The sequence below is a fragment of the Nycticebus coucang genome, chromosome 11 (genome assembly GCF_027406575.1).
Source record: "Nycticebus coucang isolate mNycCou1 chromosome 11, mNycCou1.pri, whole genome shotgun sequence".
NCBI lineage: Eukaryota > Metazoa > Chordata > Mammalia > Primates > Lorisidae > Nycticebus > Nycticebus coucang.
In genome coordinates, this window is record NC_069790.1 from 28915980 (window position 1) to 28934189 (window position 18210).

At 39.4% G+C, this 18210-nt stretch overlaps 2 protein-coding genes across 13 annotated transcripts in view; one reads left to right on the forward strand and one right to left on the reverse strand.

Moving 5' to 3' along the window:
• Positions 1 to 18210, forward strand: part of CPVL (carboxypeptidase vitellogenic like) — a 249760-nt gene that overhangs the window by 198581 nt on the left and 32969 nt on the right. For all 12 annotated transcript variants that reach the window (XM_053609286.1, XM_053609291.1, XM_053609285.1 and 9 more), the window contains one exon: positions 3409 to 3591. In XM_053609286.1, the coding sequence (XP_053465261.1) occupies positions 3409 to 3591 (183 nt within the window). The remainder of the gene's footprint in view (positions 1 to 3408; positions 3592 to 18210) is intronic.
• LOC128598650 (protein C1orf43-like) lies at positions 6757 to 7818 on the reverse strand. Its single transcript, XM_053609298.1, has one exon. The coding sequence runs from the start codon at positions 7619 to 7621 to the stop codon at positions 6860 to 6862; it is 762 nt and encodes a 253-aa protein (XP_053465273.1). The 5' UTR covers positions 7622 to 7818; the 3' UTR covers positions 6757 to 6859.

Here is an 18210-nt window from a genome sequence, read left to right on the forward strand (position 1 = left end):
TTTGTTATTTTTGTCATTACAAAAGCATTTTAACCACATCTACCAAAAAATAGAAAATAGGACAAATCTAACATACCTCAACTATCTTAATTGCCAGTATTTTGATATATTCTTTTCCCAAATTTGAAGTAAATTTTAAAACATGATAATCGTAGAGTAAAAACAAGTAGATTCACAGGTTTTCATTGATTTTTTTTTTTTCACAAGCTAGGCATTGTTCCATGTTGTCTCATAACTTTCAATTTTAGTGAACTAAACCAACACCCCTCTATGGAGCCAAAGAAAAGTCTCTTAAATTGAGTGCTTTTTTGCTCTTTAATTGAGTCTTCACAGCTGACCAGAAATGAAAGTAAGTAAACAGGTATTTGGGGCACTGCCTAGTACACCACCGGAAGCTGACTGCAACCAGCTCTTTCCTTGCCCCTGTGCTGTTCAAGTCACTACTGACAAGGAAAGTGCAGCTAAACACTGCTTCCATCTCTGTCCCCTCCCCTCTGTCTTTAGACTTTGTCACTTAAAATACAAGCAAGCCTCATTTTTAACACTGAAAACCCTGTGTCCTACATAACCCCTCAGTCCAGGGGAAGCCAAGACAGTTGGTTACCCTACCAGGGAACAAGCTGGGCAAAAGCGTATACCCCGGTCATGACTGGCCAACTTGGTGGGGCTAAGATCCTGCCCTGGAACTTCTCTGTGACAATGTGGGGAGCCAACATGTGCCCTTGGGCTCCAGGGACACCCCTACTCCACACCCACCTGGCTTCTCCTCATCTTGGGATGAGGCTTTCCCGCTCATCCAGCCTAGAGAAAGTCAATTGGGATATTCTGTAGGGGCTCATGACAGTAAAATGACGTGAAATTTAGAAAAAAATGAAAGCTCTGGAATTCTTATATTTTTATTCTGGCTGCCTTAAATGTCAGTTCTATAATCACTTCACTTGATCATTAATCTGATTCCTTTTTTGTTGCATTTGACTTATGAGCCCTTTAAAAAATATTTTCCTTGCTTTGCAAAAAAAGAATTTCCATTTGCATCCAAAAGTAGGACTTCTACATATCACATATACAAGATTATACAGTTTAGATCTTCACTTCCTGATTAATCCAGAGAGTTGGTGTTCTTAGGTATGGTGAGTCTTGAATTACAAGGGAAGCAGTTCAGAGATGGGCCTCATTTCAATTCAGTTCAACAAACAGGTAGTGTAATGCTATACATATAAACATGCTTAGACTGTACCCTGTGGATTTTGCTATTGTCGCTTAAGGATGAAAAAAAAACTCTCATTGATTTCAAAAGATAGTGATGATAGTTAATAAAGGTAGCTTCAAGAGACACTTAATGGGAGAAGATACAAGCTGAATATAGGGACCATGAAGAGAAAAAATAAATAGATGCACTGTATATTTGCTGATTAATCAGCCTCTTTCCACTGAATTCTGGGAGAAGTTACTTTATGCTTGAGTATCTATGTTAATCTATGTTAAATAATATGTGATATGTAGAAGGCCTAGTTTTGGAGGCAAATGGAAATTCTTTTTTTGCAAAGCAAGGAAAACATTTTTTAACTTCAAATCAGGTCTTCTTAGAACAATAAAGTATTTAAGCCTTGTTGGCTGGTACCAATCATATATAATTGTTTCCATACTGTTGGCTAAGAATACCATAGGAGACAGGTACTCAAGGTCTTTGAGGTAATTTTTTGTCCAAACAATGCAAATATTTTATTGCTATAGTTCTGTTGAATTTTTTAAAGAGGGTTTAAATCTATCAGGATTTTTTTTTTCCTTTAGATTTCTGGTTAGGAGCACGGGGTGGTGATGGTGGCAGAGGAACATGAAAGGAAACATAGTTCCTGCTGCTAGGGGCCCAGTGCTCTTTCATCTTAGCCTGAATCCTGTCCTGCTTGAGGATTTGGAGTGTATAAGTCTTGGGCTTTTTAATTATGCTTGAGCCTTCAAGAAGCCTACACCATGAAGGCAGAGATAGAAACATATGCAGTGCAACGTTTTACATCCAATTTGAGGATTCAATCATTTGGGCCAAATCAGAGTTGCCAAATGATCAAAGGTATCACAGAGTTGGGGGAAACCTCTTTGTTGGAGGTGGAGTGGCAAAACTTCATGATGATTAATATCATGTTAGTTAAATAAAAATATCGTTAAGAAGAGTAAGAACAAAGGGGGAAATTACTCATATTTTTACCATCTAAATCAACCGTGTTATTTTTTCAAGCTCTTCATTCCATATATATATGAATGTGTATACTTATGTTATACAGTCATAAGTGTGATATATCTTATATTTGACTTTCAGCGTTCATGCTTAACATGATATGATAAGCATTTCCCACATGGTTCAATCAAACATTTTAAATGGCTTTGCCATATCCCACAGAATTCCTGTACCTCTGTGTATTTCACTATTTGCCAAGTATAGGACTTTGAGGTTGTCTGTGTGTGCTCAATGAATATGCTACTCAATGAATATGTTATATAATGTTTTTATTTCTTTGGGTCTGTTGTCACAGAATGCATTCCACAAATTGGATTGCTAGGACAAAGAGTCTCAACATTTTAAAGTCTTTGGGCAAAGAATTGAAATTGAACACTGCTTTTCTGAAGAGTAGTGCCATTGTACACTCTCCTCAGCAGTTTCACAACTTTCTCAGGGCTGGATTATTTGTCAAAACAAATTGAAAATCATTTTGAGAAGAAAGGGTTGCCTCCACTTTGTTTCTTCTATGATAACCATCAGTTTGACTTTTAAATAAATTGTATTCTAGGAAGAAAGGACATTCCTCACTGTTGACAAGTGGCTGTCCTGTGAAAGAAAAGGAAATCTTGGAAGTGGCATGGCAGAAATAGTTGCCTCCAATAAGTAACACGTTTGAGGCACCTGCATCTCTTTGCTGGCTGCCAAAAATTACAGTCACCACTGATATCAATGTAGGAGAGGAGAGCAATATGGATTAGCAATGCCTGAGAGAATACCCAGCTTGCCAACTTCTGCAGAGCCTGAAGTTGAAGTTAGAGAAATGCAAGTTTCATGAAAATCCTAGAGTATAATACTCCCCAGTTCCACCAAACTGTAACTGTGGTCCTCCAACTTAACATAATCATACATCTCAGTAAAGCCAATCTATGTATCACTTGGAAATATAGCACAAATATTTTTGCAATCAAAAGAGGCCTTTATGCAGATTACTATGAAGAATACAATTGTGGGGACAAGGCTTGCATCTGTTTCAGATTGTTGGTGTAGAATCAAAAGTCCCATCGGATCAATGGAGCTGGCCACTTTGAGCACTGTGTCAGAGAAGCTAGTTCTTTTTTCTCCTTCAGTGGCTTGCTGTCCACTAGCTTTACCTTCTTACTCCTGCTTTTGCTAATGGCTTGATTTCATTTCAGGTTCTGATCTACAATGGCCAACTGGACATCATCGTGGCAGCTCCCCTGACAGAACGCTCCTTGATGACCATAGACTGGAAAGGAGCTAAGGAATACGAGAAGGTGGAAAAAAAAGTTTGGAAGATCTTTAAATCTGATAATGAAGTGGCTGGTTATGTGAGGCAAGTGGGTGACTTCCACCAGGTAGGAAAATGCTGAGAGGCTTGCAGGTTGTGGGATGGTGTAATTGAAAATGGAACCCGTCTAGACATTTTAACAATGTCATGAATCCTATGTACTCAATCTTGATATGAGGACAATTAATGACAATTAAGGTCATGGGGGGGAAGCAGAAAGAGGGATGGAGGGAGGGGGGTGGGGCCTTAGTGTGTGTCACACTTTATGGGGGCAAGACATGATTGCAAGAGGGACTTTACCTAACAATTATAATCAGTGTAACTGGCTTATTGTACCCTCAATGAATCCCCAACAATAAAAAAAAAAAAAAAAATGGAACCCGAATGCCAATAAGACATGGCCAGCCTTACACAAAGTCGTACAACTGCCCTACTATCCATAGAGAAGAGAGGTCTGAGTTCATAGTAAAGTAAATGGGTCTTTATGTAAAACAAGACAAAAGTTTAGGCATTGTTCAAAAGATAAGGAGACAATTTATAAAATAGACAACACTCAGCCCAAACAGGCACGTCATTAACAAGAGAATTACAGTCTGTTTGGGAATAATAGGGAGCTGGACAAGTTACAGGAGAAAGGTTCAACATAATCTCTGGAAAATCTATGATCACATTTTAAAATTACGCACAGAGCCCCAGGACAAAAGCTTACCTCCTGTGATTTTCCTTTCTTGTAATGTCTTTTACAAGCTTCAAAATCAGGATTATGTTGGCCTCATGAAATGAGTTGGGAAGTACCTCCTCCCTTTCTACTGGCTGAAATAGTGTCTTAGTTCAGAGAATTCATTGGTGATGCCATCCAGGTCTGGAGGTTTCTTTGAAGGAAAGGAATTTTTTTGTAAATATTTTTATCAATACATAATAATGGTACATCTTTATAGGGCACATGTGATATTTTGATGCATGCATACAATATGGAATGATCAAATCAAGGTAGATGGGATATCAACCACACATTTATTGTGTCTCTGTGTTGGGAATACTTCAAATCTCTTCTAGTTATTTGAGATATACAATATATTGTTGTTAACATAGTCACCCTACTGTACTATTGAACACTGGAACTTACTGCTTCTAACTGTATCTTTGTACCCGTTAATCAACTTCTCTTCATCCTTATCCCCTTCCCTTGCCTGCATCTGGTACCAACATTTCTAGCTCCATAAGATCAACTTTTTTAGCTCCAACAGGTGATATATTTGTCTTTTTGTGCCTGGATTATTTCACTTAACATAATGACCTCCAGTTCTATACATGTTGCTGCAAATGACAGAATTTTGTTCTTTTATGGCTAAATAATATTCCATGATGTTTGTATACCACATTTTCTTTATCCATTCATGTGCTACTGTACATTTAAGCTTATTCCATGTCATAGCTATTGTGAATAATGCTGCAATAAACATGAGGAGACAAATATCCCTTTGGTATGCCAATTTCCCTTCTTTTGGATAAATAGCCAGTAGAGATATTGCTGGAGCATATGGTAGTGCAATTTTCAGTTTTTTGAGAAACTTCCATACTATTTTCTATAATGGCTATACTAATTTACATTACTACAAATGTATTACTACATTTCTACATTACTATCTATTATGTTTTGTCTTTTTGACAATAGCCATTCTAACTGGGATGAGATAATTATCTCATCGTGGGTTTGGTTTGTATTTTCCTGGTGATTAGTGATGAACATTTTTTTCATATACCTGTTGGCCATTATATGTCATCTTTTGAGAAATGTTTATTCAGGTACTTCTGCTTTCTAATGGAATTATTTTGGGGTTTTGTTTGTTTGCTGCTTAGTTGTTGAGTTCCTTGCATGTTCTGGATATTAGTCCTTTGTCAAATGAATAGTTTGAAGATATTTTTCTCCTATTCTGTGAGTTATCTCTTCACTCTATTGATTGTTTTCTTTGCTATGCAGAAGCTTTTTAGTTTAATGAGTCCCATTTATCTATTTTTAATATTGTAGCCTGTGCTTTTGGGCACTCATCCATAAAATCCTTCCCCAGACCAATGGTGCCAAACTATTGCCCCTGTGTTTTCCTCTAGTAGTTTTATCATGTGGGGTCTTAGTTTAAGTCTTTAATCCATTTTGAGTTGATTTTTATATATAGTGAGAGATAGAAGACTAGTCTTATTCTTCTGCATATAGATATCCAGTTTTCCCAGCATCATGTACTGAAGAGGTATCCTTTCCTCAATGCATGTTCTTGGCACTTTTGTTGAATATCAGTTGGTGTAAATACATGGATTCCTATCTGAGTTTTCTATTGTGTTACACAGTCCCTATGTGTCTGTTTTTATACCAATATTATGCTCTTTCGGGTACTATCACTTTGTAGTATATTTTGAAATTGGGTAGTGTGATGCCCTCGACTGTGGATGTTGACATCCCCAGCTATCATTATGTTCTATTATTATTATATATATCTCTTCCTTTAGATGTAATAAAATTTGCTTTATAATCTGGGTGCTCTGGTGTTGGGTGCATATAATGTGTTGAAAACTGTTACATCCTCTTTTTGAATTTATTCCTTTATTATTAAATAATGATCTTCTTTGTCTCTTTTTACAGTTTTTTTTAATAGTTCATTTTATTAAATAATTTTTAAGTCAGACCATTGCATTGGTTTGGGGAAATAATTCCTTCCCATTGTCTCAAAGCCTGGCACCAGGTGCCTGACATATACAACACAGCATGGGAATGAAAGTGGAGCAACAGGCCCTTGCATGTTAGGGAAGCTATTTAATGTTTCAACACATCTTGGTTTAAGAGGAGCACCAGGGTTAAGTTGTTCCCATATACCACCCCGTTCCTCACCACATTTCCCTGACAGTTTCTGTCTGCCTTTTCTACCAATCAAACCTGAGATGCCCTAACTCCCAAACAGTTCCATTTAACCATGTATGAAGGGATAGACAGAGAAAGCACCCCACTCCAATTTTCACCTATGGGATTAAATAGCCTGACACAGGGTTTGTGAACTATGGCTAAAACCTAGTGAGGATTTTTAAGGAGGCTTAGACAGAAACATGGAGAGTTTTCAAATCCGGAAGAAAATGCTATAAAGTCTTAGCCAGTGTTCCAAAAATGCCTGTGTGGAGTTGGGAATGACTGTCTAGCCAAAAGGTCTAAGAACTCTAAGCACAATGGGAGCCTCAGCTGACATAGGTTGGGTCTGCTGAGCAAGATGTCCTGAGGGCTTCCAGCAAGTAGCCTGTCTGACACACTGCAGCTGTCTGTTTCGGTCTGCAGTGAGAGTCCTTCAGTTCCATCACAAAGTACTTTCCAAGGTGTTATAGTTATCCTTAAAGCTCTTCAATTCAAGGAAGTGTTTGGCACATTTACTCTTCTGACTGGAGGGGAGGTATGTCACCTGGATGGTTGTTGGGGAGACTTCAGGGGACTGAGTTAGGTCTTTGGCTGCTGATTGGTGTTGTTGCTGAGAGCTCCCAATTTGTGCTTTGACCACAGTGGCCAGCTCACTCAGGGCCTCCTGATAGCGCAGGTATTCATTCTGACCAAAGACCGCTGTCCCATAGCAGGCTGTTTCATAGCCATCTGTCAGGGTATCAATGAGGGCATTGAGCACACCCTTGAAGGGAGTACTAGTGTTTTGTAGATCTAGCAAGTAGAAGTGGAAATTCTTGCCTATTAAGGAACGAGGATGCCGGCCATCAGCTTGAAATGGGATCTCTGAGGCACGAATGGCATCCAGAGCTTGCATCCTGTACAGATAGTTGTAGCAATTCTGATTTCCCTGGGTCTCCAGTTGCAGCAGCCTAGTGTCATCATTTCCAAGGATGTGGGGTTCATACTTGATATCCTGAATCCTGGATAGTCGAATATCAATCTCCTCTTTCAAGTCCTTGGGGGCATTATGTCCCACAGGGACATGAGGTCCCCTTCTAGATTTCATTGCAAAGTGAATGATTTGCCTCTTCACAAAAATAAATAGCAGTACAAACACCAGGCTCCGGTAGGCCATCACCAGCACGACATTCACCCCGGATAGCCAGTTACTGCCAGACAGCATGACCTCTCTACCTCGCGCAGAACGCTCAGATTTACCCAGCTGCCCTGCCTCCTCAGCCCGGGCTCCCCAGAAGCGATGGTGCCTGGGTTTCCTGGGGCTCCCAGGCCATTTCCTTAGGGGGTAAGACTAAGACAGATCCAGCCTAAAAAAAAACATGGCACATGGGAGCTAATAAAGGAGCACTATGCCTTCCTGATTCTCCTCCCCACGTGACCTAAGGGGCTCTTTTTACAGTTTTTGACTTGAAGTTTGTTTTATCTGATATACATCTAGGGACTCCTGCTCATTTCTGGTTTCTATTCATGTGGAATATCTTTTTTCATCTCTTCACTTTATGGTGAGGTGAATTTCCCGTAGGCAGCATATAGTTGCATCATGTTTTTGTACCCATTCAGCTAGTCTTGGGAAAGACTTTATTTCTTCTTTGTTTTTGAAGGACAGCTTTGCTTGGCTGGCAGGTTTTTCCTTTCTTCACTTTGAATATTACATCACATTCTCTTCTGGCCCACATGGTTTCTGCTGAGGAAACCACATTTCCTTTATATATGACTTAATGCTTTTTTTCTTGCTGTTTTTAGAATTTTCTCTTTGTCTTTAATTTTTGAAAGTTTGACAATAATGTGTCTTGAAGAAGAACTTTTTGGATTGAATGGATCTAGGGATTTTTGAGATTCCTTTTCTGGATGTCTATATCTCTTACAAGATGTAGAAAGCTTTCAACCACTATTTTGCTAAGTAAGTTTTCTGTGCCTTTACTCTTCTCTTTTCCTTCTGTTATACCCCAAATTTGAATATTTGGTTAATTTATGGTGTCCCATACATCACATAGCCTTTCTTTATTCTTTTCACTCTTTTTTTTTTTTTTTGGACTAGATTATTTTTAAACTTGTGTCTTCAAGTTCAGAAATTCTTTCTTGGGCTTGATGTAGTCTATTGTTGAAGTCCTTGATTGTGTATTTTGTTTTATTTATTGAATTCCTTAGTTAGAGGATTTTTGTTTGGTTCCTTTTTATTTCTGTGTTGAATTTCTCATTCAGATCAGGAATTGTTTTTCTAATTTCTTTGTATTGTTTATCCGAATTTTTTCATATCTCACCAAGCTTCTTTAATATCATTATTTTGAATTTCTTTTCAGGCATTTCATAGATTTGTTTTTCATTGGAATCTACTTCTGGAGAATTATGTATTCCATTGGATGTGTTATGTTTCCTTGCTGCTGCTGCTGCTTTTTCTTTTTCTTCTTCTTCTTCTGTTTTTTGTTTGTTTGTTTGTTTGTTTGTTTGTTTTAAGATCGTCTCACTTTGTCACCCTTGGTAAAGAGCTATAGTGTCATATCTTATAGCAACCTCAAACTCTTGGGCTCAAGTGATCCCCTTGCCTCAGCCTGCTGAGTCTGTGACTATAGGTACCTGCTGCAACATCTGGCTGTTTTTAGAGGTGGGGTCTTGCTCTTTCTCAGGCAAATCTTGAACTCATGAGTTCAGGCAATCCATCTGCCTCAGCCTTCTAGAATGCTAGGATCATAGGTATGAGCCACTATGCCCAGCCTGTTTCCTTGTTTTTTCATCTTTTGTGTGTGTGTGTATCTTTACATTGATATCTGTTCATCTGGTGTAATAGTTTATTCCTTCAATTTTTTAGGTTGGCTTTCATAGGGAAAGACTTTTTCCTATAGACGTATCTATAGTGTTGGTTGGGTAGGGTGCTTTAGTTTTGATTCTGAGTAGGCACAGAATAGTGTATACTTTGTGTGATTTCTTTGGCTATCATCAATATCAGTGATATCTATGAGCTCCTTAGTGGCTGGGCTGCATTTGTTGGTGGAGGCTGTGGTAAGGCTTTGCTGGAGATGGGAATGCCAGGCAGGCTGGACCTCTGGCACCAGTGATTATGGCAGCAGACCTAGTGTGCTAGTCCTTGGGATCTTATGTGGCACATATGGACACTGGTGGTAGTGGGCCTGAGTGGGTTCCTTAGGTCTCCAGGCAGCTTGCTTGAACATTGGCAGAGGCATTTGTGGGCCAGGCTGGCAAGGGGGTCATTGGGTTCCTGGGCAGTGTGTATGGTGTTGATGATGACAACATCAGTGACAGACTAACCTTTAGTCTTCTGGGTGGGTAGCATATGTAGGCACTAGCAGTGGAGGCCAGTCCCCAAGCTCTCAGGTGGCACATACAGCTGGGGGTTCTCGCAGAGGTGGTGGTGGCAGGCTGGGCATACCTATCCTCACCTCCCCAGGAGGTGTTCATGAGTGCTGGTTATGGCAGGTGGGACAGTTCAATCCCTAGGCCTCTGGACAACGTGTGTGGACACTGTGAGGCTGGGTAGCCCTGGTCTCAGACTCTTAGAAGGTGTACATGGGCACTGACTTTGGCAGGTGGAGCAGGCCTACTCAATGGCCCCTAAGCAAGGCTCATGGGCACTGGCAGAAGTAGTGCTATGAGGGACGGAACTGTCCTCAGGTCTCTTGATGGTGTATGTGGATACATCAGCAACAAGCAGGACTGGCCAATCCCCAGATCTCCAAATCATGCACACAGACATTGGCAGGGGCAGCACCAGCTAAGATGGGTCAGACCCCCAGATGGTACACTAGTGCACTAGTAATGGTAGCAATAAGCAAGCAGACCTATCCTTAGGCCTCTGATGGTACATGTGGGTACCAGTGGTGGTAGGCAAGATGGGTTGATTCTCTGTTTTCCACAAAATTCACCATCCATATGGTGGTAATGGCAGGTGGGCAGGCCTATTTTGAGACCTCTCAGTGGTACATGTGAGCATTAGCTATGGTGCATGGACAAGATCACTCCCCAGATCTTCAGATAGTAGGCCACAGTGGCAGGCTAGCCAGGCCTGTCCTTGGACATCAGGATGGCATCCAGGCAGGCCTACCCCCAAACCCCTGAAAGCATATGCAAATATGTAGCACCCCTGCTGCGGGGGACACAGGGTTCATGTTAGTGACAGTGACCCCAGGCAAGTGCCTCTCAGGCTCTGGGGAGTGCATACTTAGTCTCCCTTTGTCCCAGGAGCAGCCTCCCAGTGCACTTGTCCCACTTTCCATTTTATGGAATGTAGGATACACATGGGCTAGAGCACTTGGGAACTGGCTACACTGTTAGGTCCTGCCAGAGCTGTGATGCTGCAGCTCTCTGGTTGGATGCTGTGGAGAGGCAGAGGCTTTTGGCTCCCAGGGAGGATGCAGTCTAGTGGGGGCTGAGCTTTCAAAGTGACACTGTGCTGCAGGTTCTTGGGTCTCAGGGGTGTGGGGGACCCAGTGTGAACTCTTCTGGAGCAGTGCTGTCATGTGGACTCCAGGCAGCTGCCTCTACTGGTCTTAGGAACCATGAGAGCTGAGGGGCTCTTCTGTGGCCGAGATGGCCATGATTAGACTGTGGACCATTAGGATCTCTTGCTTACTTCTTCCCCCCAACTGGAGACTCTCCTGGCTCCAAGCTGTTCCACGCTCTTCCCTTTCCTTCTGTGCCCCAGAGGTTCCTTATCACTTCCCTGCTGAATTTCCAGCGTTCTCTATCAGACACTCTATTGGCATGAATTATCTATTCACTATTTTGGTCCTATTTTGTGGGAGAGGCAAGTGCCAGGTGTCTTCGTCAGCTATCTTGAAGTCCCTTCCATGGGAAGGTTTTGAATTACAGGTTCTGTTGCTGTAAAAAATAAGGGATTAATCACCTTTTCTATTTCCTCATGTGTCATTTTTCATAGACTATAATTTTTTTCAGGTATTGGTCTATTTCATCTAAAATTTCAATTCATTGACATAATGTTGCTTTTGTAACATTGTCTTACTATAACTTAATATATCTCTCAAGATCTGTGGTGATATTAGTAATCTGTTCCTCTCTTGCCTGAGTTTAAAAAATTTTTTTTATTCTTTTCAAAGAACCCGTTTTTGTTTTTGTTGATCATCTCTATATTTTTGCTTTCTATTTTATTAAATTTTGCTTTTATCTTTATTATCTTCTTGCTATTATTTTCCTTGAGTGCAATTTACTATCCTCTTTTATGAACTCAAGATAAAACATGAATTTTTAGCCTTCTTTCATTTCTAATGTAGGCAATCAATATTGTAAATTTGTTAAGCCTAACCTTAAGTGCAGCCTTAAATTTGTCATTTTTTTATCATTTAGTTAGAATTTATTCATAATTTCCATTGCATTTTTTCTCTTTGATCAATGAGCTAGTTAGAAGTATATTAATTCATTTCCAAACATTTTGGGCCTTCTATTCTTATATTTATTTCTAACATAAGGAAATATTCTGTTACTGCTTTATTGTCAGAAAACACATTTTTTATGATTTCTGTCATTTGGAATTTGTTGAAAATTTTATTGGCCCCCAACATGGTTATTTTTGGTAAGAGTTACTTGTTTATGTGTAATGAATATGGTTTCTTTGTATGTCAATTAGGACAATTTTAATAATTTTATTGTTTAAATCTTCATATCCTTTCTTTCCTCTTATTTTTCCTGCTTGCCCTATCAATTAATAAGGGAGATCTGTTCAATATCTCACTATAATTGAAGATTTTTCTGTGTTTTCTTTTATATCTATTTTTACTTTAATTTGTGTTAAATATATACAACTATAGAAATGCTATACATTCCTAATATTAATTTTTTTCTTCTTACAAAATGTCCTTTTTAAAATATTTAATAATGCTTCTTGCCTTAAAGTCTAATTTGTTGATAGTGGTGTAACTATGCCAACTTTATTTTACACAAGATACATTTCTTCAACTTTGTGCTTTCAGTTTTTCTGTATCCTTATATTGAGATGTGTCTCTTATTTGTGTTTTATAAGAGCCTGACAATATTTTTTAATTGGAATAGTTCATTTACACATTATTGCTTATTTGTGTTTAAACCTACTGTTTTAATGGCTATTTCTCTATTTCTCCCACTTAACTGTATATCCCTTTTCTTCATTGCATTCTTGTATATTGCTCAAGTGTTTTATAGAATCTCATTTTTTATCTGTAAGCTCAGTACATTCTTTTGCTTTTTTGTTTAGTGACTATACTAGAAAGTACAATATAAATTCTAGACTTTTACAATTCTAATAGAAAGTAGATTTTTCCCACTTTCCAGCCAAATGCAAAAATTTTAGAGCATTTTGTCTTCCTGACCAACTCTCCTGTATATAGCATTTTATACAACCAGTAGCACCTTATAAGAGTTACCCATCTATTTAACCTTTCATTTGTTCTTCAGCTATTTGTACATATCCATGCTTCTGAATGGGGTTATTTTTATTTGCCTAAAGAAATGTTTTTAGTCTTTATTATTTTTTTAATTTTTAATTTTCTCTTTTTTGAGATGTGGTCTCACTATATTACCCAGGCTGATCTTGACTCCTGGGCTCAAGTAATCCTCCCATCATAGTTCCCTGAGTATCTAGGTCCATAACCATGTACCACTGTGCCCAGCTTTCCTTTAGGATTCATTTATTTATGTTTATTTATTTACTTATTTTTGAGACAGAGTCTCACTCTGTGCCCTGGATGGTGAGGTCCACAGCAACCTCAAACTCTTGAGCTCCAGTGATCTCCTTGCCTTAGCCTCCTGAGTAGCTGAGACTATAGATTCCTGGCCACAACACTTGGCTGGATTTTCTATTTTTAGTAGAGAGGAGATCTCACTCTTGCTCAGGCTGCTCTTGAACTCCGGGCCTCAAGCAATCCACCCACCTCAGCCTCCCAGAGTACTAGGATTATATCTGAGCCACCGTGCCCCGCCTCTTTTTATATTTATTTTGGTTAAGCTGAAAATGATTTCTCTGTTTTTGTTTGCCTGAAAATGTTTTATGTTGCCTTTAATCGTGAAGGACATTATTCACAAAAGAATTTTAGCTTAATATTTATTTTCTCTTTTCACATAAAAGATGTTAGTCTATTATCCTGCACTATTTATGAGAAATCATCTATTAGTTTCATTGCTGCTACTTTGAAAGTGATCATTTTTGTTTTTCAACTGACTTCTTTTAAGATTTTCTTTTTTTGGCTTTCTGAATATTTTATTATTTGTACTTCTAGGTATGAGATATATATATATATATATATCCTGCTTGGATTTCTTGAGTTTTTTGAAACACAGCTTGATGTCTTTTGTCATATTTGGAAAATTCATTATCATTATCTCTTCAAACACTGCTTGTGTTCCACTCTCTTTCCTCTCTGTTTTTTTTTGAGACAGAGTCTCACTTTATTGCCCTTGGTACAGTGCCATGGTGTCATAGCTCACAATAACCTCAAACTCTTGGGCTCAAGCGATTCTCTTGCCTCAGCTTCCCAAGTAATTAGGACTACAGGCACCTGCCACAATGTCCAGCTATTTTTAGAGACGAGGTCTCTCTCTGGCTCAGGCTGGTCTCAAACCTGTGAGCTCAGGCAATCCACCCGCCTAGGCCTCCCAGAGTGCTGGGATTATAGGCATGAGCCACTGCACCAGGCCGTCTTTCCTCTCTTTTTTTTTTTTTTTGTAGAGACAGAGTTTCACTTTATTGCCCTCGGTAGAGTGCCATGGCATCACACAGCTCACAGCAACCTCCAACTCCTGGGCTTAGGCGATTCTCCTGCCTCAGCCTCCCAAGTAGCTGGAACTACAGGCGCCCACCACAACGCCCGGCTATTTTTTGTTGCAGTTTGGCCGGGGCTGGGCTTGAACCCACCACCCTTGGTATATGGGGCCGGCGCCCTGCTCACTGAGCCACAGGTGCCGCCCCATCTTTCCTCTCTTTTAAAGACTATTTGCATAAATATGAGGCTTTTTCATTTTATTCATTTCATTTCATTTTATTCATTTATTCTATAGTTTTATTTTCATTCTTTTTTCTCTCCATGATTCAGGTTTGATAATTTCTTCTAATTTTTTTTTATTAAATCATAGCTGTGTACATTAATGTGATCATGGGGCACCATACACTGGTTTCATAGACCGTTTGACACATTTTCATCACACTGGTTAACATAGCCTTCCTGGCATTTTCTTAGTTATTGTGCTAAGACATTTACATTCCACATTTACTAAGTTTCACATATACCCTTGTAAGATGCACTGCAGGTGTAATCCCACCAATCTCCCTCCCTCTGCCCACCTCCCCGCTCCCTCCCCTCCCTTTCCCCCTTCCCCCTATTCTTAGGTTGTAACTGGGTTATAGCTTTCATGTGAAAGCCATAAATCAGTTTCATAGTAGGGCTGAGTACATTGGATACATTTTCTTCCATTCTTGAGATACTTTACTAAGAAGAATATGTTCCAGCTCCATCCACGTAAACATGAAAGAGGTAAAGTCTTCATCTTTCTTTAAGGCTGCATAATATTCCATGGTATACATATTTATTAATCCATTTGTGGATCGATGAGCACTTGGGCTTTTTTCATGACTTAGTGATTATGAATAGGGCTGCAATAAACATTCTGGTGCAAATACCTTTGTTATGATGTGATTTTTGGTCTTCTGGGTATATGCCTAGTAGAGGAATTATAGGATTGAATGGCATCTATTTTTAGATCTCTGAGTGTTCTCCAAACATCTTTCCAAAAGGAATGTATTAAATTGCATTCCCACCAGCAGTGTAGAAGTGTTCCCTTTTCTCCACATCCACGCCAACATCTCTGGTCTTGGGATTTTGTGATATAGGCTAATCTTACTGGAGTTAGATGATATCTCAAAGTAGTTTTAATTTGCATTTCTCTGATGATTAAAGATGATGAGCATTTTTTCATATGTCTGTAGACCCCATGCCTGTCTTCTTCAGAGAAGTTTCTCTTCAAGTCCCTTGCCCAGCCTGCGATGGGATCCCTTGTTCTTTTCTTGCTTATACGTTTGAGTTCTGTATGGATTCTGGTTATTAAACCTTTGTCGGAGACATAAGCTACAAATAGGTTTGATAATTTCAACTGATCTATTTTCTAATCCTCCATTTACCTCTATTGCCCTCCTTAATATATTGTTTAACCCATTTATTCTTTTTTAAAATTTCAATTATACTTACCTACTAATGACTGAATTTTATTCCTTCCAAATTCATAGGTTGCAGCCCTACCCTCAATGCCTAATGTGATTATATGCAGGAAGATAGGGCCTATTGTGACAATTAAGGTTAAATGAGTTCAAAGAGTAGCCCCTGCATTGAAGGGATTGGTGTCCTCATGAGAAGAGACACCAGAAAGCTCAGACATTTGCATTCTCCCTGCCACATGAGGACACAGTAAGAGGGTGGCCATCTGCAAGCCAGAAAGTGGGCCCTTACTGGAAACCAAATTGACCAGCACCTTGATCTTGGACTTCTCAGCCTCTAGAACTGAGAAGAATAAGTTCCTATTATCTAAGCCACCCAGTCTATAATGTCCTTGTACGGCTGTTCAGAAGTTCAAGTAAGCTGCTAAGCTTAGAGTAAATTTTGCAATCTTAATATTTATCATTATTAACCTAGAATATATACAATGAAAAGAAAAAAAAGCAATTCTTTGTCTAATTTAGAATTGTAAACAGTAAAAGTCAAGGTCTGGGAAAATATTTTATTGAAAGTCAACCCATCAGGCAAAGTTGGAATGGTCACATTCAGGCCATGAAAAACAAATACAAACGTACCAGTGCACACGTCACTTCCCAGCATCTGCTGCTCGGCTTTGTGGCAAGAATCCCACTGGGCCACACAGGACTTCAAGATTCCGTGATGGTAGCTTTCACCAACTTTGTTTCATATCCCACAGACCAGCCTTGGGAAATACTCTAGTGCCTGGCATTGCACACGTGCCCTGCTCAGCTCTCTGCATCAAACGTCCAGGGTGTGAGGCCAGATTGCTGCTTCAGGGCAGCACACCCCACAGCAGTGGGAAAGAGAAGAGAAATTGGCTGCTGGTCAGAAACTGGTGGCAAATATCACACTAAGCCCGCTGACTCTTCTTGTGAATGCAAAACACATTTAGAGATGAAATGGCACTTCTCTGGCTGCCAAAAAATGGGTAACAAAAGAAGCAAGGCCCACATGTGTTTGTGATAAGGAGTGTTCTACCACACAGCAAGAGGTCTACATTTGTGTAGGTGATTTCAGAATGTTGGCGGACAACCTTCTCTGAGTGCCTTAGCACAGTTTAGGGTGGTGCGTGGAGACGAGAGGCATCAGGAGGAAAAAGAGCTCCTGTGTGAACAAAGACATCCTCTGTGAGGCTTGGATCTGGGAATACAGTACAAACGTCAAGCATCTGATAATGAAGAAAATGGGCCTTAGCCATGGACTTGCTTTTCAGCATTAGACACACAAAACAGAAGCATGTGTATGTTTCTGCCAAAAACGAAACCTCGCTCTCTGCCAAACACCACAGCTCTTAATTTAAAGAATCAAAACCAAAGTAGACTTGTCTCTGGATGGTTACCTAAAATGTTTACACAAAGAGACCACAACTCTGCTAGGGGAACAACAGGATACTGAGAGAGGGAGCGACTTCCCCCAGGTATTCACACCAAGCAATGACCAGAGAAACCAAACGCAGCTCCGCCAGCCTTCAAAGATCAGATGAGGAATGAGGGCTTCTCATTTCCCCTTATTGGTTCTAACCTAGAAGATAGTGAGTCTTTGGTATTTCCATTATCATTCTAGGAATTGGACACTGCTTTGTTACGAAATCTGGGGCCGCAGAATTTGTGAGTTTGTAGGAAATGCAGAATTTGTCTGTAAAATGCAAGGTTTAAACTGAATTATCTCTAAGGTGTCTTCTAACAGAAATCTAAAGTATCTATTTTTCATTAATGCCCAGAGGGGCAATATAGAATAATACAGTAATCATCAACAAATGTCATACTCTCTCTATACTTACATGTAAAAGGAGAGAATGAGGAATGCTCTCTATATAATATGCTGTAAATAAAGTGTAAATTTAGGCTATGGAATAGCCAAAATCATGGGTAGCCTCTGCACTGGTGGTGACTCTGAGCCCTTACTAGAACTGTCTCTGGGTCCCAGAACTCTAATTCTGTTTCTCTTTGGCTATTGACAACTCATAGCCATCATTGTCAAGGCCACTCTACTACTCCTTTTGGGGTCTTTCTGAACCTTTTGCCAAACGTCAAAGTTGCTATTTATGACCTGTATTGATGTTGTCACCCCTTTCAAAATGAAGGACATCTTGTTCTCCCATCATTGAATCAGCATGCCAGCTCCAAGAAAGTTTTGAAATTTTAAAATTCAATCAGAATTATAGCCACACTGATGAATTTCTTCAAGAACATTTTTTTCTAAATTTCATTAAGCTAAATGTCCTAAAGAAAGCAATTAAACCATTTCAATTTATTCTATCTTTATTTTACAGAAAATATTTTTATTTGACACTATTTTCCATGTAAATACTAAAAGAAAGTTTTGAGTCACCAGCAATTTTCTTATCAAACCTTAAGTATAACTCCTGCGATCATGAGTTTTGCACTATCTCCAACAAGTCTAATTTTCCTGATTGCAGCTTGAGCTATTATTATTTTTATTCCCTGTTTCCAATATCAATCTTGATTTAGGTTTATGCAATAATTACAGGATGGATTATCTCAGCTAGGTAGCCTTTTAGAACTGG